General features: G+C 41.3%; 1 protein-coding gene across 2 annotated transcripts in view; it reads left to right on the forward strand.

Moving 5' to 3' along the window:
* Positions 1–22,994, forward strand: part of sbno1 (strawberry notch homolog 1 (Drosophila)) — a 98,072-nt gene that overhangs the window by 46,198 nt on the left and 28,880 nt on the right. For both annotated transcript variants that reach the window (XM_072587619.1, XM_072587620.1), the window contains exons 11-19: positions 3,357–3,462; positions 5,529–5,682; positions 9,946–10,128; positions 15,610–15,707; positions 17,055–17,206; positions 17,750–17,935; positions 20,923–21,096; positions 21,316–21,479; positions 22,819–22,950. In XM_072587619.1, the coding sequence (XP_072443720.1) occupies positions 3,357–3,462; positions 5,529–5,682; positions 9,946–10,128; positions 15,610–15,707; positions 17,055–17,206; positions 17,750–17,935; positions 20,923–21,096; positions 21,316–21,479; positions 22,819–22,950 (1,349 nt within the window). The remainder of the gene's footprint in view (positions 1–3,356; positions 3,463–5,528; positions 5,683–9,945; positions 10,129–15,609; positions 15,708–17,054; positions 17,207–17,749; positions 17,936–20,922; positions 21,097–21,315; positions 21,480–22,818; positions 22,951–22,994) is intronic.

Below are 22,994 nucleotides of genomic sequence, written 5' to 3' on the forward strand. Positions count from 1 at the left end.
CTGTATGACTTTTCAAAAGAAGGCAGGAAGGGAAATGGTGGTGGGTTGGTCTTTATTAGAGAGAGAATAAGTATAAAAGCAAAAAAAAGTCTTTGATTGAATGACATAGCATCCATATTGGTGAAGGAAGGAAAAAGACACAAGTAGTTTATGGGCACCTAACTGTGCGAAGATTTAATTGAGAGGTAATGAGAACACGTAGAAAGGTTGTACATTATTAATGGGAAACTTCAATTATCTTGTAGACTGAAACTCAAATTGGCTGAGACAAAAGAATTCAGTGTATTTGGCAGTTATCGATAACAATATGGCTGGATCCAATGAAGGATCAGGCTATTTTTGAATGTAGTATGATGCAGGTTTAACAAATAATCCCAGAATTTAAAAAAAAGTGACGATATCATGGTATAATTTAGCATGAGTGACAAACATAATGAGTCTAATTATGAAGGAATGAGGACACAGTTGGTTGAAGTGAACTGGGAAAGGAGTTTGGTAGAAGACGTTAGATCAGATTAGTCAGTGTGGAAGAGGCCCTTCGGCCCAACAATTCCACACCGACCCGCCAAAGCGCAATCCACAGACCCATTCCCCTACGTTTGCCCCTTCACCTAACACTATGGGCAATTTAGAATGGCCAATTCACCTAACCTGAACATGTTTGGTTTGTGGGAGGAAACCCACGCAGACATGGGGAGAATGTGCAAACTCCACACAGACAGTCGCCTGAGGAGGGAATTGAACCCGGGTCTCTGGTGCCGTGAGGCAGCAGTCCTAACTGCTGTGCCACCATGCCACCCATAATGAGCAATGACAAACTTTTTAAAAAAGAAACAACCCTCCTTGCTCAGAACAAGATTATATCCCAATGAGGAAGAAAGATTCGTAGAACATAACTCCATCATAGTTAAACAAGAAAATTAATACCTAATTTAAAGAAAAAAAAGCAATGTTGCAAGGATAAGTGGTAAGCCAGAGGATTGGCAAAGTTTTAAAACTCAACAAAATGTTGAGAAAATAAACTGAGGATAAATGAGCAGGTCGTATAACAATGGACAGTGAGGTTAATCAAATGTATATAAAAAAGGAGGCTAAAGTAAACATGGGGTCCCTTGAATAATGAAGTTAAAGAAATAGTAATTGGGAACCAGGAATTGTCAGTGGGGCTGAAGAAATAATTTGCAGTTCTTTATGGTAGAAAGCACAAATAACATTCTTGAAAATGTGAAATAATCAAGGATCAGTAAAGAAATAAGTACGGAGAAGAAAAGTACTGTGGAAGCGAATGGGGCTTAAGATAAGACCCCTGGATCTAATTGCTTATATTAGAGGATATTAATGGAAGTGGCGATTGATCTTGGAGAAGCCCCAGAGGATTGGAAAGAGATGGAGACAAATGAAACTGTTGGCTGGTTAGCTCAACATATGTCATTGGGGAAGTGTTAGAGTTCATTCGAAAGAATGTAACAGAGCATGCATGTATATATACACCAGACAAAGATTTGTGAACAGTAGTATATAAGGTTATGGGAATGAGTAGCTCAAGGAATTAAAATGTTCAATCAGCCAAGATTGTATTGAATAGTGGGGCAGATATGATTTGAATGGCCTAGTTATTGTCCCCTCTTGCTGAGCAGAATCGGCATGGCTTCATGGAGATATCATTCCTGATAGATTTGTTAGAATTAATTGAGGTAACAAGATTAAAAAGGAAATGGTTCATGTTTCCCCTGCTATCTGAAAGTTGAGCGTTCCTATGAAGCAGTTTGTAAGCTGAAATGGTGAGGTGAAAAAGCTATTACCATGAATTTATATTGGAAACATTCTTGATCATTCCCAGACCCAAAAAAAGCTACCAAATCCAATTAACACACGGGCTGTTGAAAGGTTGTGGTGGTGAAAGATATTGTCGACTGGGGTATAGGAGGGAGAGATACCTCAGGACACATCTTGCTAATGAGTGCACAGAATAAATAGAGATAAAGCACAGATGCTCACAGACGCAGTTCAAAGCTATGGTGTCTTGATGGTGAGTATAGTTCTTAGGAAAGGTGCTTGATGGTGCCACTCTCGCTGTGCGTGCTTTTTTGTAAAAGTGAAAGCCCTCTTTTGGCTAGTGAAAGGTGGAGGGTGGCATGGCCTGGCACTGGCAGGCCTCAGTTCTTTCTCAGGGCCTGTTTTACATACATCTGTTTAAGATTTTTAAAAATGTCACCATCAAACTGTCACTTATTCTGAAATTTGAAAAGTTCTGAATTCTGAAAACCAGCTGATCCTGAGCATTTTGGATAAAAGCTTGTGAACCTGTATTAAAGTACGTCTTTTGTAAAAATGAATTGGCGAAAAGTGGGAGAAAACTGTATATTTGAATTTCCAGAAGGCCTCTGGTAAGGTACCACACACAAGCTACATAAGAGCCTGTTGTTGAGAGAGAGGACTGGCTGGCCAATAGAAGAGTTTGATTACAGGAGGCATTTTCAGGATGGCAAGCTGTAACTTTTACTGGTTTAAATTCCACAGGGATCTGTGCTAGGATCACAATTATGTTGTAGACTTGATCAGCCATAATCCTAATGAATGGTGAAACAAGCTCAAAGGACTGAATGGCTTACTGCTCAAGTTTCCTGTTTCTGCACAATTTAAAAATGGACCAGGATGATCTGTTCAGAAAACTGAGAGCAGAGAGGAAAGTGATTTGATGACTTCACAGTAGAGATGGTGAAAATAGCAGAGGATGACATGTTGAGTAGAGTCTGGGATGGAAGGTGAGGCCGCCTGTCATGATTTTCGGAAAAAGGAGGGAGGTGAGAAGCATGGGAAAAGGGTCAGGCTTGGTTGAAACCCTATTAATCACAGGAAGGAATTCTTTGGTTGAGGAACAAGGAAGATGTGTCAGAAACATGTATGGAAGATAACATCGCCAAAACAGATGTGAAGTAGACTGGGAGAATCAGTGATAGGCAGTGTAGTCAAGGAAGCTGAGGGGTTTGGGTTTGTAACATGTGATGGAGGCAAATTCATAGAAAGGAAAGGATAAATCAGAGATGGACTTTATAAAGGTGAAACAAGCGTGGAAATTGGAAGCAAACCTTTTTTTAAAAAAAAGCTTTAAGTTCTTTCATGCTTCATTCAGCTGTATAATGTCAGTTAATAAAGGTGGTTCTTCCTGTCAGCTATTACCTTTTCACTACAAGTGCTAAAGCGAGACTATTAGAGTTTTTATCTCAGTGATTTCATGCTGAAGGGTGTGATTAATGGTAGTCAATTAACATTTTGTTGGTTTAGTTATTTGGAATTCTAAATAGTTTGATCTAGTCTTCTGTTGGATTTGAGTAAACTCTTGTTCTTCAAAATAGGTGCATCTGAGCCACGAAATATGGCTTATATGAATCGACTTGGAATCTGGGGTGAAGGTACACCCTTCAAAGAATTCAATGATTTTATTCAAGCTGTGGAAAGAAGGTAAAAAGTAAACTTTACTGTCAGATTATTTAAACCATTCCCAGTTTCATATTTGTGTGATTGATGTGATGGATTCTAGGGTCTGTTGTCTCATGCTCCCCAGTGAATACAAGAAATTGATAATGTTTCTGTATCCTTTTATATGCAGTTAATTCACTTGTCTTGAGACAGGGAAAGCTTACCTGATTAACTTGTAATGCTCTCGCAGGAAGTGACAAACAATAAATAGTGCCTTGCCAGTATTGTTCATTTTCCAAGAGCAAGTTATAAAATTGAACTAAACGCCATTCTTGCATAACATCCATAGCAGGGTTTGCTAAGTTATAACTTTTTCCTGACTCAGAGCAGTTAAAATTTTCTCTTTATAGCAGTATTTAGAGTTATAGTTAAACAACATGGAAACAGATCCTTTGGTCCAACTTGTCCATGCCAACCCAATATCCTAAATTAATCTAATCCTGTTTGCCAGCAATTGGCCCATATACCTCTAAACCCTTCCTATTCATTAACCCATCCAGATGCCTTTTAAATGTTGTATTTGTACCAGCCTCCTCCACTTCCCCTGGAAATTCATGCCATGCATGCACCACCCTCTGCATGAAAAAGTTGCCCCTTAGGTCCTTTTTAAATCTTTCCCCTCTCACCTTAAACCTGTGCCCTCTAGTTTTGGACTCTGCTACCCTGGGGAAAAATACTTTTTTTTATTCACCCCATTTAACCCCCTCATGATTTTATAAACTTCTCAAAGGTCACCCCTCAGCCTCCAAAGCTCCAAGGAAAATAGCCCCAAACTATTTTGCCTCGCCATATGGCTGAAACCCTTCAGACCTGCCAACAGTCTTGTAATTCTTTTCTGAACCCTTTCAAGTTTCATAACATCCTTCATAAAGCAGGGAGACAGAATTGAACGCAGTATTCCAAAAGTGGCCTAACCAACGTCCTGTACAGCCACAACTTGGCCTCCTAACTCCTATGAGAAAGTGAGGACTGCAGGTGGTGGAGAATCAGTCGAAAAGGATAGCGCTGGAAAAGCACATAAGGTTGGGAGCTGATGAAGGGCATATGCTTGGAGCATCAACTGTCCTGCTGCCTGGATGCTGCCTGACCTCCTGTGCTTTTCCAGCGCCACCCTTTTTGACTCTCAACTCTTTGATTCAATGCAGTGACCAATAAAGGCAAGTATACCAAATGCTGCCTTCACTATCCTATCTACCTCCGACTCCACTTTACAGGAGCTATGTACCTGCACTCCAAGGTTTCTTTGTTTAGCAACGCTCCCCAGGACCTTACCATTAAATGTGTAAGTCCTGCCCTGATTTGCCTTTCCAAAATGCAGCACCTGACATTTATCTAAATTAAACTCCATCTGCCACTCCTCAGCCCATCATTCCATCTGATCAGAGTCTCATCCCACTCTGTGTCCACTACACCACCAATTTTGGTGTCCATATCTACAAAATTACTAATGCTTCCTGTGTTCAGTTCCAAATCACTTACGTAAATGACAAAAAGCAGTGGACGCAGCACAGATCCTTGTGTGGCACCATTTAATTAATTTTTTTTCAAGTTAGCATGGTAACCTGATGTACAAATTTCATAGGACCCTAAAGAGTTTATTAAGCTACTTTCTATTACGTTAACGATGTAATCGGAAACTTATTTCACTACATAGAACTATTCCAGATGATATGTTGCTTTATATTCCTGATATCTGAATTAACTAGATTACGATAAATTCAACTTTATACATAATTTGTTGATAGGGTGGACCATATTATTCCACTGCACTCCCATTTGAGCTGAGCTTATTTTGGTTTGGAAGATTATCTGCAAGACTACTCTTTACTAGGTCTGTAAAGTGAACTTTGAGGGGAGTGTGGCAACAAGGTCTCTATTTCCTTTTGTGTTCTGTCAATCTGATTCATAAATCTTGTACTCTGTTCAGTAATCCACCTATTTTTAACAAAGATTCTCATGTTATAATTGCTTCTCAAAGGTTTTGTGGTTGTTTCCAATAAAGTTACAAGGAATATAACTGCACTGAATTATTTTTCCCCTTAAATCAGGGGTGTTGGGGCAATGGAGATTGTTGCCATGGATATGAAGCTAAGAGGAATGTATATAGCAAGACAACTGAGCTTTTCCGGAGTGACCTTCAAAATTGAAGAAGTTCCCCTCAGTCAAGATTACATCAAGATGTATAATAAAGCAGTTAAACTGGTAAGTCTTTGTTTAAGCTTCAGACTTTTCATTGGATGTATAAACTTTGGAATTCAAATCAACCTCTTTGGAGTGTTGAAGGTTCTTGAGCAAATGTGAGGGAAAATATGATTAGATGGCCAAAATCCTTTTCCATTGTACTGTGTGTGTAGTGGCCACCACTGAGAAAAATAAGTTTTTTTTTGAGGGCTGTTTGTGAGATTTGGTCAGAGACAAATGTTTGACTTTCATGCTATAGTTTTTTAGTGTACAAGGGATCCTTCATTCTTTTGAAGGCTTTAATTTGGATGCAGACATGCAGCAATATTAAGTTCTGAATGTTTTGATTTTTATTTAGGTGCTGTTTCTTCAGATAAATGTACAAATACCAAGATTGTGTGTGTTCATATTAATATTTTAATTTGAATTTAATGTTTGTAATTTACTATAATAAATCTCATACTATTTTTAATGCCCTCATGGAAGTAAATGGTTAAATTCATAATGCACTATAAAAATATAAAACATCACAACTGATTTCCAGAATTTTTACTGTAACTGGGGAAAATTTCTGTAAACTGCTTCCTCTTAAAATTGAAAGTAAGATTCTGAATATCTAGATAAATACCCCTTCATATCCTGTGCCTCTGTAAATAACAGATTTAAGGTCTTGGATATCTTGATTGCTTCCCATTTATCAAAAGATATTTTGGTTTGTTGAATATTGAGTGGCTCAATACTTGATCAGTGATAAATGAAATTGCACATTGCATTAACGATGTTTTAGCAGACCTTTTTGTTGTGTCGGCCAATGCATCCTCTCCCTTGACCCAGCTGAAATAGGGGTCTCTGCTCTGTGCAGGCATGCACATTTCTCCTCGCCTATTCAAAAGTGTGCGAGATGGAACTCATGGCGGAACTGGAGCAACACATTAGAAATAGATTCTGTGATAGGAGGTACAGCTTCCCTTGATTTTTATCTCTGATGCAAAGATGACTTTTTATCAGACTTTTTTTGAGTAGATGTGTTTCATCAAATCCTTACATATGGAAGTAGGTCATTTGGCCCATCAAGTCCACGCTGACCCTCTGAAGAACATCCCACATAGACCTCCCCCCACCGTGTACCCTTTCACTGTAATTCTGCATTTCCCATGGCCAATCCATGATACTACATTTTTGGACTGTGGGAGGAAACAGGAGCTTCCAGAGGAAATCTGCTTAGACACAGGGAGAATGTGCAAACTCCAGTCACTCGACTGGAATTGAACCTGGGTCCTTGTTGCTGTGAGGCAGCCTTGCTAGCCATTGAGCTACTGTCACTTCAGTGTAGTTTGAGCACTAAATGTCATGGATTTTGGATCTTGACTACTGCTGGTTTCTTTATTTGGTTGTAAACCTTTTGCTCCATGGTATGAGAGAAGTGAGAAAGCAATGCTATGTGCTTGTAACTTAATGCAGCATATCTTATGAGGTAATAGTTTGAGGGATATCAAAATAGGAACGGATCAAGTGGAAAGCAAATGAAGTGTTGACATTTATTGAAAGGGGAATTGAGTATGAAGTAGGGAAGTTCCATGATGTCTCACGGGGGCCTGAAAGATCACATTTGTACTACCATGCACACTATTGGTCACCTTACGGTGGCCTTATGGGCGGCACGGTGGCACAGTGGTTAGCACTGCTGCCTCACAGCGCCAGAGACCTGGGTTCAATTCCCGCCTCAGGTGACTGACTGTGTGGAGTTTGCACGTTCTCCCCATGTCTGTGTGGGTTTCCTCCGGGTGCTCCGGTTTCCTCCCACAGTCCAAAGATGTGCAGGTGAGGTGAATTGGCCATGCTAAATTGCCCGTAGTGTTAGGTATGGGGTAGATGTAGGGGTTACGCTTCGGCGGGGCGGTGTGGACTTGTTGGGCCGAAGGGCCTGTTTCCACACTGTAAGTAATCTAATCTAATCAATTACCTAAGGAGGTATTGTGTATATTTGCATCAGAGGAGGTTCAGACAGTGTTTACTTAGCTGATTTCAGAATGAAAATTTCAACTTGTGATTAGAGTTATCTTAGGGAGGGAGGTTAAACAGGTTGAGCCTGTACTCGATGTTTAACAAGTGGTGATCTTATTAATACATATGGGATCCTCAGGAGATACCATAAAGAGGATACTTGGGCGATGCTTCCTTTCATGTAGGGAGCTTGGAGCCAAGGGTACAGTTTAAAAATTATACACTCCCATCTAAGACTAAGTTGAGAAATTTATTTCTTGAGGATTTTTGTTCACTGAGTTTCTCTCTCAGAAAACAATGTAAGCAGGGTTAATGAGAACATATAGCTGAGGTCAGCTATGATCCTGTTGAACTGTAGAGGAATCTCATGAGGCCAAATATTCTAACTCTTATGTGAACCAGAATAGTGCTGGAGTGTGGCTCAAATCAATTGGACAAGTACTGGATTTAAGAACAATGCTGGATGAATCTGCAAACTTAGGACATTTGTAATCCTTGTGAAATGTGTTAAAGGCTCTAACCAATGATTGATTTTGTTGGGGTATAGTAGGACAAAACATTTAGCTGGAACTTTTCTTGGATAACGTTTTCACAACTTCAGGAATTTGCAAGGTGCACTTAGAACTACTAAATCACATTTTAAGTGCAGACACAGTGAGGAAAGTGGAAGCCATTTGATATACAGCAAATCTCCACACATGAGTGGTAATGAGCTGAATTATTTTTAAATGCTGGCTGGGGACACCAGGACAAATTTCTAGTGTCTTTTATCAGAATCTTTTATCACCACCTAAGACCAGGCAGAACCTTATTTTGTCTTTGTGCTTGAAAAATAATAACTTAGTACAGAACTGAGTGGTGAACCAAATATCAACGGTAAATTAATTACTTGAGACTCTGTGGTTAATGGTCAGCTCCAGGATGATTTGGGGATGATAATGCCCTTCAATGTCGCAGGTAAACTGCTAAGTTTTCTCATTGCATTTGCTTTGGCCAACTAGCACTTGAGTGATGAGAAACCTGATTGCAACCACTTGTCCACGCGTGCTTGGTGTACAGTTCTTGAAGCATCTGGACATGGGCTACTTCATGACCTGAGGAATTGCAAATAGTGCTGAATAGTCTGCAATTATTATTCTAACCTTTTGTTCGAAGGAAGGTAATTGAAGTAGTTGAAGATAATTGGGTCTTAAAGTGTTGAGTAACTTGTGCAGCTATGTCCTTGGATTGAAATGGTTGACCTCCAACAGCCACAATTCTTTTTTTTTTCTTTGTGCTTGGGGTGACAGTGGAGCACTTTGCCTAATTCATATTGACTTAATTTTACTTGGGCTTCTTGATGCTATATCTTGTCAGTTTTTGCCTTGATTCCAAGCGCTCACCATTTGCTTGTATTCTGGACCTCTCCATGTTTATACTGAGTTCATAATGTGGTCTGGACTTCACTGGTCCTAGTAAAAACCAAGTTGAGCATGAAGAGTTTATTGGTGAATAAATCCTGATGAGTCAGTGGTCTGGTGGTAATATCACTAACAGCTAAGGTTCTGGGCACCTGGGTTCAAATCCTGCCATGGTAGATGATGGAAATTGAATTAAATAAAAACCTGGAATTGAGAGACTTGTGATGTCCATGAAACCATTGTGAGAAAAACTCATCTGGTTCACTGATGTCCTTTTTAGGGAAGGAAACAACTATCCTTACCTTGTCTGGCCTATGTGACTCCTGACCCTCAGCAAAGTGGTTGACCCTCGGCTGCCTTCTGGGCAATTAGAGATTGGCAATAAATGCTGGCCCAGCCAGTGACTCCCTCATCTCATGAATGAATTATTTAAAAGTTAATAGCAGTGTGGATGTCACCTTGTATCACTGCTAATCAAGAGAAGATTGGAAAAGTACTTGCCTCGGTTAGATTGGGTGTACCTAGGCAATTTTCTGCACTGTTGAACGGATGCTAATGTTGTCCTGGAACAGCTTGAACAGGGATTTGGCACATTCAGAATACCTTTAGTACATTAGGTGGGATGATGGGCTTGGTAACTTTGCTATATTTAAATTTCACAATCAAGTTAGCAAATTGCTGAGCATTTGAGACCACCAGCAGAGCATTGTGTTCCCATAGCCTTGAAAACATTTTATAGAATTTATTGAGCAGTCTAAACAATTTTACCACTTCATCATCCTCTTTCTATTGATCGTTACAGAAATTTCCTGTACTCTGGACCAACAGATTTGAATTTTGCAAGCCTAAACTCGAGCTGTTTGTGTTTTTTGCCTTTCAGTGGGTGGAGGCCAGGGAGAAATTTCAGATGTCAGCTGAGCTGATTGATGCAGAGCAACGGATGAAAAAGTCAATGTGGGGTCAGTTCTGGTCAGCACACCAGAGATTTTTCAAATACCTCTGCATTGCATCCAAAGTTAGGAGGATAGTACAATTGGCCCGAGAAGAGATCAAAAATGGAAAGGTAAAGTGATCTTTGAATAACAAAGGGACTGGTATTGAGAAATTCTTATGTCAGTAATTGTATTATGGAACCGGGGAAGATAGGTTTAAGTTGCTTGTTAATAAATTCTTTCGGAACTTCTTTATCCAAAGAGTAGTTTTAATATGAACCCACTACCTGACTTCAGTGTTTGAGGCAAAGAGGGAAACTCTTCCAGCTTATGCAAATCCAAGAGTTACCCTTGGCTATGTTCATGGGTGATCTGATTGGAGCATGAGCATTGTCCTGGATAGCTGAAGAAAATGAAACTGTAGATGTTGCATATTTGAAGTAGAAAAAGAACTTCCTGGAACTATGCAGGTCAGTTACCATCTCTGGAGAGAGTTCACACTTCAGGTCATTGACTTTTCATCAGTTGGAGTTGTAATATGGTTTAATCAAATAAAGGACAAAGAATGAGAAGGTGCCAAAGGGGAAATCTGTGATAGGATGGAAGGCAGGAGAAGTTAAATGCTAAGTGTGGTCATGTGAAGCAAATGGGACAAGTTAACAAACAGAGGATCTCTCAACAGAAGGGTGGATTGAGCACCAGCCATCTGAAGGCAAAATGAGAAGTGAGTTGAATCAAAATCTGTTGCCATGGAGTCTATCAACTGTTTAAAAAGACATGCAAGTTTCCTAATTGATAATTGACCAATAACAGCAGTGTACCAGCAGAAGTCATCCCTGTTCCTTCAACAGCATCTTCCAAACATGTCACCAATGCTACCGAGGAAAACAAAATTAAAAAATCACACGACACGACAACCACCTGATGAAGGAGCAGTGCTCCGAAAGCTAGTGCTTCCAATTAAACCTGTTGGACTATAACCTGGTGTTGTGTGATTTTTAATTTGGTACATGAGCTTTTTAAGGAAGTAACAGAGGATTGAGGAGGGCAGAGTGGTAGAGGTCATCTATATGGACTTCAGTAAGGCATTCGACAAGGTTCCCCATGGGAAACTGGTTAGCAAGGTTAGATCTTGTGGAATACAGGGAGACCTAGCCATTTGGATACAGAACTGGCTCAAAGGTAGAAGACAGAGGGTGGTGGTGGAGGGTTGTTTTTCAGACTGGAGACCTGTGACCAGTGGAGTGGCACAAGGGTTGGTGCTGGGCCCTCTACTTTTTGTCATTTACATAAATGATTTGGATGCGAGCATAAGAGGTACAGTTAGTAAGTTTGCAGATGACACCAAAATTGGAGGTGTAGTGGACAGCCAAGAGGGTTACCTCGGATTACAACAGGATCTGGACCAGATGGGCCAATGGGCTGAGAGTGGCAGATAGAGTTTAATTGCTGCATTTTGGGAAAGCAAATCTTAGCAGGACTTATGCACATAATGGTAAGGTCAGAGGGAGTTTTGCTGAACAAAGAGACCTTGGAGTGTGCGTTCACAGTTCCTTGAAAGTGGAGTTGCAGGTAATACGATTGTGAAGAAGGCTTTCCTTTATTGGTTTGAGTATTGGGAGGTCATGTTGCAGCTGTACAGGTCATTGGTTAGGCCATTGTTGGAATATTGCGTACAATTCTGGTCTCCTTCCTATTGGAAAGATGTTGTGAAACCTGAAAGGGTTCAGAAAAGATTTACAAGGATGTTGCCAGGGTTGGAGGATTTGAGCTATAGGGAGAGGCTGAACAGGCTGGGGCTGTTTTCCCTAGAGTGTCAGAGGCTGAGGGGTGACCTTATAGAGGTTTACAAAATTGAGGGGCGTGGATAGGGTAAATAGGCAAAGTCTTTTCCCTGGAGTGGGGGAGTCCAGAACTAGAGGGCATAGAACATTACAGCGCAGTACAGGCACTTCAGCCCTCAATGCTGTGCCGACCTGTCATAACAATCTGAAGCCCATCTAACCTATACTATTCTATGTACGTCCATATGCTTGTCCAATGACGACTTAAATGTACTTAAAGTTGGCGAATCTACTACCGTTGCAGGCAAAGCATTCCATACCCGTGCTACTTTGTGTAAAGAAACTACCTCTGACCTCTGTCCTATATCTATCACTCCTCAATTTAAAGCTATGCCCCCTCGTGCTCACCGCCACCATTCTTGGAAAAAGGCTCTCCCTGTTCACCCTATCTAACCGTCTGATTATCTTATATGTCTCTATTAAGTCACTTCTCAACCTCCTTCCCTCCAACAAAAACAACCTCAAGGCCCTCAGCCTTTTCTCGTAAGACCTCACCTCCATATCAGGCAACATCCTAGTAAGTCTCCTCTGCACCCTTTCCAAAGCTTCCACATCCTCCTCACAATGCTATGACCAGAACTGTACACCATACTCCAAGTGCGGCCGCACTAGCGTTTTGTACAGCTATAGCATAACCTCATGGTTCCGGAACTCAATCCCTCTTAATAAAAGCTAAAACACTTGTATGCCTTCTTAACAACCCTGAAAATGTGTGGCTGGAAAAGCGCAGCAGGTCAGGCAGCATCCAAGGAACAGGAGAATCGACGTTTCGGGCATCTGCCCGAAACGTCGATTCTCCTGTTCCTTGGATGCTGCCTGACCTGCTGCGCTTTTCCAGCAACACATTTTCTGCTCTGATCTCCAGTATCTGCAGTCCCCACTTTCTCCTCAAAGTTCTTAACAACCCTGTCAACCTCGGTGGCAACTTTCAAGGATTTGTGTATCTGGACACAGATCTCCCTGCTCATCTACACTACCAAGAATCTTACCATTAACCCAGTAATTTGCATTCCGCCTACTCCGACCAAAGTGAATCACCTCACACTTGTCCGCATTAAACTCCATTTGCCACCTCTCAGCCCAGCTCTGCAGGTTATCTATGTCTCTCTGTAACCTACAACATGTTTTGTCACTATCCACAACTCCACTGACCTTAGTGTCGTCTGCAAATTTACTAACCCACCCTTTTACGCCGCCCTCCAGGTAGTTTATAAAAATGACGAACAGCAGTGGACCCAACACCGACCCTTGCAGTACACCACTGGTAACTGGACTCCAGGATGAACAGTTCCCATCAACCACCACCATCTGTCGTCTTTCAGCTAGCTAATTACTGATCCGAACTGCTATATCTCCTACAATCCCATTCTTCCGCATTTTGTACAATAGCCTAGTGTGGGGAACCTTATCGAACACCTTGCTGAAATCCATATACTCCACATCAACCGGTTTACCCTCATCCACCTGTTTTGGTCATCTTCTCAAAGAACTCAATAAGGTTTGTGAGGCACGACCTACCCTTCACAAAACCGTGCTGACTATCCCTAATCAAATTATTCTTTTCCATTTGATTATAAATCCTATCTCTTATAACCTTTCCAACACTTTACCAACAACTAAAGGAAGGTCGAAAATCACCAGGGTTGTCTCTACTCCCCTTCTTGAACAGGGGAACCACATTTGCTTAGTCTGTCTGCAGGAATAGTGCCAGAAATGACGATTTAAAGATCAATGCCAAAGGCTCAGCAATCTCCTCCGTGGCTTTCCAGAGGATCCGAGGATAAATCCCATCCGGGACTTGTGTATTTTCACATTCTGCAGGATTTCTAATACCTCTTCCTTGTGGATGTCAATCCCACCTAGTCTAGTAGTCTGTATCTCAGTAATCTCCTCGACAACATAGTATTTACTCTAGAAAATGACAATCGAAAAATAATCATTTAGTGCTTCCCCTATCTCCTCTGACTCCACACACAACTTCCCACTACTATCCTTGTTTGGCCCTAATCTTACACTCGTAATTCTTTTATTCCTTAAATACCTATAGAAAGCCTTCAGGTTTACCCTCATCCTATCCGCCAACAACTTCATGTCTCCTCCTGGCTCTTCTGAGCTTTCTCTTTTGGTCTTTCCTGACTACCTTGTAACCCTCAAGTGCCCTAACTGAGCCTTCACATCTCATCCTAACATAAGCCACCTTCTTCCTCTTGACCAGAGATTCCACTTCCTTCGTAAACCATGGCTCCCGTGCTCTACAGCTTCCTCCCTGCCTGACTGGTACCTACGTATCTAGGACACGCAGTAGCTTTTCCTTGAATAAGCTCCACATTTCTAATGTGCCTAACCCCCTGCAGTTTCCATCCCCATCCTGTGCTTCCTAAATCTTGCCTAATCACATCGTAATTGCCTTTCCCCTAGCTGTAACTCTTGCCCAGTGGTATACACCTGTCCCTTTCGATCACTAAAGTAAACATAACAGAATTGTGATCGCTGTCACCGAAGTGCTCACCTCCAAGTCTAACACCTGACCGGGCTCATTACCCAGTACCAAATCTAGGTTTAGGGCGAGGGGGGAAAGGTATAAAAGAGACCTAAGAGGCAACTTTTTCACACAGAGGGTGGTATGGGTATAGGATGAGGTGCCAGAGGAAGTGGTGGAGGCTGGTACATTTGCAGCATTTAAGAGACATTTGGATGGGTATACGAATAGGAAGGGTTTGGAGGGACATGGGCCGGGTGCTGGCAGGTGGGACTAGATTGGGTTGGGATATCTGGTTGGCTTGGACGGATAGGACCGAAGGGTCTGTTTCCATGCTGTACATCTCTCTGACCCTCGTCCAGCACTGGCATCTCCAAATTAGGAAAACAAAGGCAGCAGGTAAATGAGACTACCACCTGCAAGATTCCCTCTAAGCCTCCATCCTGACTTGGAACTGTTATTCACCTTTCACTGTCACTGCTTCAAAATCCTAGAACTACTTCAGTGCACTATGATTGTGCCTGCAGCCCAAGGGCTGCAGCAATTCAGGGAGGCAGCTCATCACCACTTTCTCAAGGCAATCAGTAATGGCTTGTTCAGTCACTGATGCCCACCTTCTATTTTATTCGTAGATCCATTTATTGGTAAACAAAAATTTAAAATGTGAATTAAAGAAAATAATCTATGCATTAGTGAATGTTAATGTTGGAAGATCACAGGTTGCTGGTGTGGACAATGAAGAAGAAATGTGCACTATTTTCACGTGAAGTCAAAAAATATTGGCGTAATAGAATAATAAGAACTTTAGATTAGTTAGTGTGGAAACAGGCCCTTCGGCCCAACAAGTCCACACCGACCCTCCGAAGAGCAACCCACCCAGACCTATTCCCCTACATTTACCCCTTCACCTAATACTACAGGCAATTTAGCGTGGCCAATTCACCTAACCTGCACATCTTTGGACTGTGGGAGGAAACTGGAGCACCTGGAGGAAACCCACACAGACACTGGGAGAATGTGCAAACTCCATACAGACAGTCGCCCGAAGCTGGAATCGAACCTGGGACCGTGGTGCTGTGAGGCAGTTGTGCTGACCTCTGAGCCTCCGTGCCGCCCCACTGCTTCTGCAAGTTGTGCCTGCATAAAACCCGAGCGCCCAACAAAATTATATCTTTCCATTCCACAGGATTGAGACTTTGCTTTAAATAAAGTTTAAAGGGATAATTGTACAGACAATTGTTGACTAAAATGATGTAACCTGTTCTAATAGTTTTATTTTGGAATTGTAGTGCGTGGTTATTGGTCTACAATCTACTGGAGAAGCAAGAACTCTTGAAGCTCTGGAGGAAGGTGGTGGTGAACTGAATGATTTTGTTTCAACTGCTAAGTATGTTTAAATAGTATTACTGCCTGTAATTGTGAATTATTCAATAATTTTCTAAAATGCATCAATTACTCTTGCCAATTTCTATAAAAATACCTTGTGTAAACTATCAACTCAGGTCTCTAAATTAGTTATGCAGCTGAAAGTTACTGTTGGCTTTATCTTACTGTGCAATCATTTGTGACTTGGAATTTTACATGTTTGTTACATGTGCAGTTGAACGTAAATATCCGGTGCAAGGAAGGAAAATTTTATACAAATCCTTCATGATTTAGGATACCTTTTAATTGCTGATATATTTGTCTTGCTGATTTCATTACTTAGTTGTGAAATTCTTGATTACTAGATTTCATTAGGCTTTACCTCTATAACTGCACGTTCTTTGTCAACTTTATGAAAGCTCTCAAACAAGAGTGGATGTAGAAATGTAATTTTTAAAGCTACTCGCAGTGTTTATTTTAATAGTCTTGAATTTAAAGGTCAGTTCTTTTGTTCATTGCCCACGTCAAACATTTCAAAATTTCAAGCCCAGGTTGGATTTGTGTGGCTTGTTGGACAATTTAAGGCTATATAGTCTAAATATTTCAAACAATTACTGCAGGTAACCCATAGAAATGCCACTACAAAGGTTTGCCATTTTCAGTAACATATGAATGAGACCTTGGGCAATGGAAAATGTGACACATGGGAAGATTTGAAACATGGTCCTACACAAAAATCAACCCAGCACCACACTCGGTTGGTCGTTTGCAAGCATGCTGTTAGAAATAAAGACTGATTTTTGTATTGGCTTCCACAATTTCAGAACGTCTCAATGTCCTTTTTCAGCTACTTAATTACCTTTTTTTACTTACTCCTGACATGTCACTGCAGACAGCAGAATAAAAAAGTTTAGTCTTTTAAGTTCTAAACAGAAGACCTGGAAAGGATTCATCCCCTCAGTTTTGCAAATTGAATCTTAATAGTAGGTCTTCTGTTATGGCTTGAAGTGTTTCAGTTTTGTGTTCTATTTAAAAACTACTCATTTTGGTGAGGATTTCTCTATGGCAGAACAGACCAGCCATACTGACCAAAATAAGGTTATATTTGACCTGTGCTGAGTTTACAGCTATTATCAGAGGTAAAACGTCGACTGCAGACCCAACAATTATTTACTGATTCCTGCTAGAAAGCAATTTGCCTCAGACCCAAAGATGCACACCATACCTATTATGTATATAATAAATTAGAGCTGATAATACCTATCAAATTAGTCACAACAGCCAGAATCTTAAAATGTCTTCAGATTGAAGAATACAGGGTAATTGTTTACATAATTTGATTATTAAAACATTTTTGAAATAATTTCAGAGGAGTCCTTCAGTCTTTGATTGAGAAACACTTCCCAGCACCTGACAGAAAGAAGCTGTACAGTTTGTTGGGGATAGATATGACTGTGTCCAGTAATCATGACTCTCCCACTGACAGTCCATCAAGACACAGCAAAGGAAAAAAGCGAAAAGGTACAAGCTTTCTTGATATTGCTGATTGAGATGCTGGTTGCTTCATACCTTGTGGCTACCAGTGGGTGTGGCACTGATGAAAGATCATTCTTTCAGAATGTAAACTAAATCTGATTTGTTGAGCTGTTTTCATTGGAAATGAATCTGTATATGTTGTTGTATATTTGAGATTGTAAGTTCTGTAATCTTTGCACTTTAGTGTAACTGATATTTGCATAATGGAGTTTTGCATCCATCTAGTTAAATAGTTTGACTTAATTAGTTCTTTAATACATTGAAAATCGTTCAGTCACAATGCTCCCCATCATTGAGGCTATAGCACCATGTGAATAGCCAAGACAGCATCCTTTCAAAATTCTTCTGTGACTTTGCCTCACCCAGCTGCTGAATTTTCCTACAGTCTTATTCATTCTCCCCATAACACCACAGTCTTTCATCTGTACTCTTAAACTCTCCATTTCTCCAGGCAGTTATGTTGCTTTCCCTCAACCCACTAAGTTTTTTTTTTAAAAAAGAAAACCTTTTACAAATTTTCATTTTCAGCTAATGAGGACAAAAGGGAAGCAAAGAAACCTCGTAAGAGCAAAGGACTTGCTGGAAGCAGCTCTTCAGAGAGTGAGTCTGAAGTATCTGAAAGTGAAGGCAGTGATGAAGAAAGTTTTCTGTCGGTCAGTTCTGGTGATGATGACTTCAATCCTTTCAGAGATGAATCTTCGAACGAAGAAGATGGTAAGTCAGTGAAAATGGTGATCGTTATGGCAGGTAATTTGCAGATGGAGAAGTGCGAGCATGATTCAGCAAATTATCCTTTTTGTAGTAGTCAGTTTAGCACTAAATGAGTGTTTCAACAGTTGGACATCAAACACTTTAAATGTACTATGCAACTTGCATAGTATCTTCACGTTCAACATTGCAGGATATTTCTTTGGAAGTGGGGGACCTTTTGACTCTTAGCATAAATCGGTCAGAGTAGGGGATGTGATTAAAGGAGGACTGAAGGAATAAACTTTGAGTCTTCTGATGGTGCGAGAGCTCTTAGCTTGGCTTTTGGTGTAGGAGAGAATTCTAGAAATGTAGTTGGCAGTAGGCAAGGATTATCATATAAGCTTCACTTCAAAAACTGGAAAATGTAGACTGATGCCCCAATGTGGACATAGTCTGAGCACGTGGAATGATCTGTTGGTGATAGCTTTTGTACTGAATTAGCCATTATTGCTGATGCACACGGGAGGTGGAATGGCAGGCAGGACATAATATGTCGTAGGATAGTTGGGGCAAATCCTGAACTTTCAAAGGAATTGAATGCATAATAGAAATTCCACTCCTGGTCAAGTGGAGTAGTTATATACTGGATTAGTGGTGCTGGAAGAGCACAGCAGTTCAGGCAGCATCCAACGAGCAGCAAAATCGACGTTTCGGGCAAAAGCCCTTCAGGAATAAAGGCAGTGAGCCTGAAGCATGGAGAGATAAGCTAGAGGAGGATGGGGGTGGGGAGAGAGTAGCATAGAGTACAATGGGTGAGTGGGGGAGGAGATGAAGGTGATAGGTCAAGGAGGAGAGGGTGGAGTGGATAGGTGGAAAAGAAGATAGGCAGGTCGGACAAGTCAAGGAGACAGTAACTGAGCTGGAAGTTTGAAACTAGGATGAGGTGGGGGAAAGGGAAATGAGGAAGCTGTTGAAGTCCACATTGATGCCCTGGGGTTGAAGTGTTCCGAGGCGGAAGATGAGGCGTTCTTCCTCCAGGCGTCTGGTGGTGAGGGAGCGGCAGTGAAGGAGGCCCAGGACCTCCATTTACCTGGACTATCTCTGACACCTCGCTCCCCTTCCTGGACCTCTCCATCTCCATTAGTGACGACCGACTTGACACTGACATTTTTTACAAACCCACTGACTCCCATAGCTACCTGGATTACACCTCTTCCCACCCTATCTCTTGCAAAAATGCCATCCCGTATTCCCAATTTCTCCGCCTCCGCCGTATCTGCTCCCAGGAGGACCAGTTCCACCATCGGACACACCAGATGGCCTCCTCCTTTAGAGACCGCAATTTCCCTTCCCACGTGGTTAAAGATGCCCTCCAACGCATCTCGTCCATATCCCTCACCTCCGCCCTCAGACCCCACCCCTCCAACCGTAACAAGGACAGAACGCCCCTGGTGCTCACCTTCCACCCTACAAACCTTCGCATCAACCAAATCATTCACCGACATTTCCGCCACCTCCAAAAAGACCCCACCACCAGGGATATATTTCCCTCCCCACCCCTTTCCGCCTTCCGCAAAGACCGTTCCCTCCATGACTACCTGGTCAGGTCCACACCCCCCTACGACCCACCCTCCCATTCTGGCACTTTCCCCTGCCGCCGCAGGAACTGTAAAACCTGTGCCCACACCACCTCCCTCACCTCTATCCAAGGCCCTAAAGGAGCCTTCCACATCCATCAAAGTTTCACCTGCACATCCACCAATATCATTTATTGTATCCGTTGCTCCCGATGTGGTCTCCTCTACATTGGGGAGACTGGGCGCCGACTAGCAGAGCGCTTTAGGGAACATCTCCGAGACACCCGCACCAATCAACCAAACCGCCCCGTGGCCCAACATTTCAACTCCCCCTCCCACTCTGCCGCTCCCTCACCACCAGACGCCTGGAGGAAGAACGCCTCATCTTGTGCCTCGGAACACTTCAACCCCAGGGCATCAATGTGGACTTCAACAGCTTCCTCATTTCCCCTTTCCCCACCTCATCCTTGTTTCAAACTTCCAGCTCAGTTACTGTCTCCTTGACTTGTCCGACCTGCCTATCTTCTTTTCCACCTATCCACTCGACCCTCTCCTTGACCTATCACCTTCATCTCCTCCCCCACTCACCCATTGTACTCTATGCTACTCTCTCCCCACCCCCACCCTCCTCTAGCTTATCTCTCCATGCTTCAGGTTCACTGCCTTTATTCCTGATGAAGGGCTTTTGCCCGAAACGTTGATTTCGCTGCTCGTTGGATGCTGCCTGAACTGCTGTGCTCTTCCAGCACCACTAATCCAGTATTTGGTTTTCAGCATCTGCAGTCATTGTTTTTACTTTGGAGTAGTTATAGTAATTTGTGTATCCATTTTTGAGGTCAGTTAGTTTTGTGACGTCAAGAATATGAAAGGAGTTTGTCTGAGAATTAGAGATTAGTTTGGTTATGTCAGAACCTAGATTATATTCTGAGAAGTGATAATAGCTCAGCATGGGTGAGACAATGCTGTAGCAAAAAAGTGACTTTGGGACAAAAGAATCCAATTTTTTTAGTTTCAAAAGAGGATGAAAGGAGTTGGGCTGTGATTTAGAAAGGAGGAATGCAATTTTGGTGTTTGCATCTTGAATAAGGTGTTGAGTTTGCTGAGGAGAATGATACCATGATGGGTAGAAAGTCACGGTGGGAATTGGAAGGAAGGTGTACTGTTCACAGCCCCAAGTAACTTTTCTGGAACGGAGGGTAAGGGTTTAAAGGAGTTATCAATGAGAAATGTATTTCTTTGTCTCTCAAAATTTTTTTTGCATGCCATTGGTGCATGTGAAAAGTTGTCATGATACTAAATAATCAACAAAGCCCTAAACTGGTTCATTGTGCAGCTTCAGTGTTTCTGCGCCTTTTGGGTGGTGAATCTTCCTTCCATTTTGATGAATATTCAATTTCTGTTTGCTGTTCAACTTTTTTCTGCTGTCTCTAACAGATCCTTGGTTAGTGAGGAAGGACCGCAAGAAAGACAAAGACAAGAAGAAGAAAAAGAAAAGTATTGATCCTGATTCTATTCAAAGTGCCTTACTAGCATCTGGCCTTGGATCAAAAAAGCCTAGTTTCTCAACTACCACAGTCAGTAGCACAACAAACAATACAATTCCTTCAGGTACTGATAGTGGAAATGTAAAAAATTTCAGTTAGTTATAGGTAGAAATTTAACTCCGCTTCAGAGCGATGTTTGTTTGGTAGAGACAAACCTGCATTAATGTCTGTACTGCATATTGACACTCTAGCACAGGTTTAAATATTTTGAAATTTCTCAAGTCCCTTCCTGTTAACATGTTTTATTTTCTTTTTCCCTGTCTTCTCCAAATAAAACCAATAGGTAATAGCAGCCATAGTATTGTAGCCAGTGAAGATGCAGTAGAAAGAGCGCAACAATTGAAACGAGAGTTGCTTGAGAAGTTGGAGAGGCTTGCTGAAGACCTGCCTCCCAACACCCTGGATGAATTAATAGATGAGCTTGGTGGTCCAGATAACGTGGCAGAGGTTAGTTTGAAGAAAGTATTCTGGCAATGTTGAATTTACAATGAAGATTTCTATTTATCTACTGACTTCAATGCAGGCAAACATCCTAAGATGCTTCACAGAAGTGTTAAAATGAATGGTTAATATCACAAGAGAATAGAGCAAATGATCAAACAGTTCTGTGGAGTGTCTTGGAGACCAAAAGGAAATATAGGCGAAGTTGGACTAAACGCACAGCTGACAATACATCTGAAAGGTGTGATCTTTGGGCCACAGATCTTTAGACGTGTCGGGTAGAATTCCCCAAGTGGTCATGTTATGACATGGTGGTGATCCCCTCTATAATTTAAAATAGACACCCACAAAAGCTCACCTCTCCTCGTAACCTGTTAAAATATGAGTGACTGAGAACTCCCAGATTCTATTAATTAAAGAAAACAATACCAATGTATTCTTTAACTTGAAGAGTGAACATTAAATAACAACTATTCACAACTCTAAAACCTCCCCAGCACCCCCCTCCCAACTAATTGTTACCTGCCTCCAACTCTAACAGTATACTGTTCCAATAAAACATTTAGTAAAATTACATCAACTTAAGTTCAAAACCGTATGGTGGTTGTCGTCTCCGGCATCTGTTTTCTGGCTGAAGATCTCCCATGGCCATCGTCTTTCTTTGACTGCGAATATGTTTCATATGATAGTGTGTTTCAATCTTTTGGGTCTCTCTCTATGATGGTTACTGTCTGACTTTCAAACTGCCTGTCTTTTTTATACCCCCAACATCGGATTGTTCTCATTGGTTTGATGTTAGCGAAATAATAAATACAAACTTGATTGTGTTTTAGTGTCCTGAGGTATAATGTAAACTAGTTAAATTTGATTTGTTGTCAAAACAGCAACCAACTCAGGTACTCATTTCACAACCTAATGTTACATTTTCAATTTTCCAGTACACTGACACTGTAAGCTAGTCATATTATAGGTACTTGTAAGCTCTGTGCAAAAGTGTTCACAGTCTCGTAAAGGTACGATACACACCTTCAACTTCATAAGTGTTTGCTTTCTGTTTTTGCTTCTGCAACTGCTTGCTCTTATTCCATTTTTCATATCGTGTCAGTATTAATTTTATGGCTACTGTAGAGTTGGGCAGAACATATAATGTTAGGGAATGTAATTTTGTTTTGCTGCACATTTGCTAACATTTGACCTTTAATCAAAGTAACTTGTATGATGTAACACAGTTTTGTTAGCTTCTGCTTGAAATTATTTTGGTTGGTTCCTAAACTGACCTGCTTGAATAAAGTCTCTTTAAATGAAAATTGATTACATTTGTTAATTATAACTTTTATTTTCTTAGATGACTGGCCGGAAAGGCAGAGTTGTGAGCAATGATGATGGTAGCATATCTTATGAATCTAGATCTGAACTTGATGTTCCTGTTGAAATTCTGAATATAACAGAAAAACAGCGGTTTATGGATGGAGAGAAGGTATGAGTAATTGAACTTCTTTTCGATCCCAAGTTGTACATACT

Source organism: Chiloscyllium punctatum, chromosome 17 (assembly GCF_047496795.1).
Source record: "Chiloscyllium punctatum isolate Juve2018m chromosome 17, sChiPun1.3, whole genome shotgun sequence".
Taxonomy (NCBI): domain Eukaryota; kingdom Metazoa; phylum Chordata; class Chondrichthyes; order Orectolobiformes; family Hemiscylliidae; genus Chiloscyllium; species Chiloscyllium punctatum.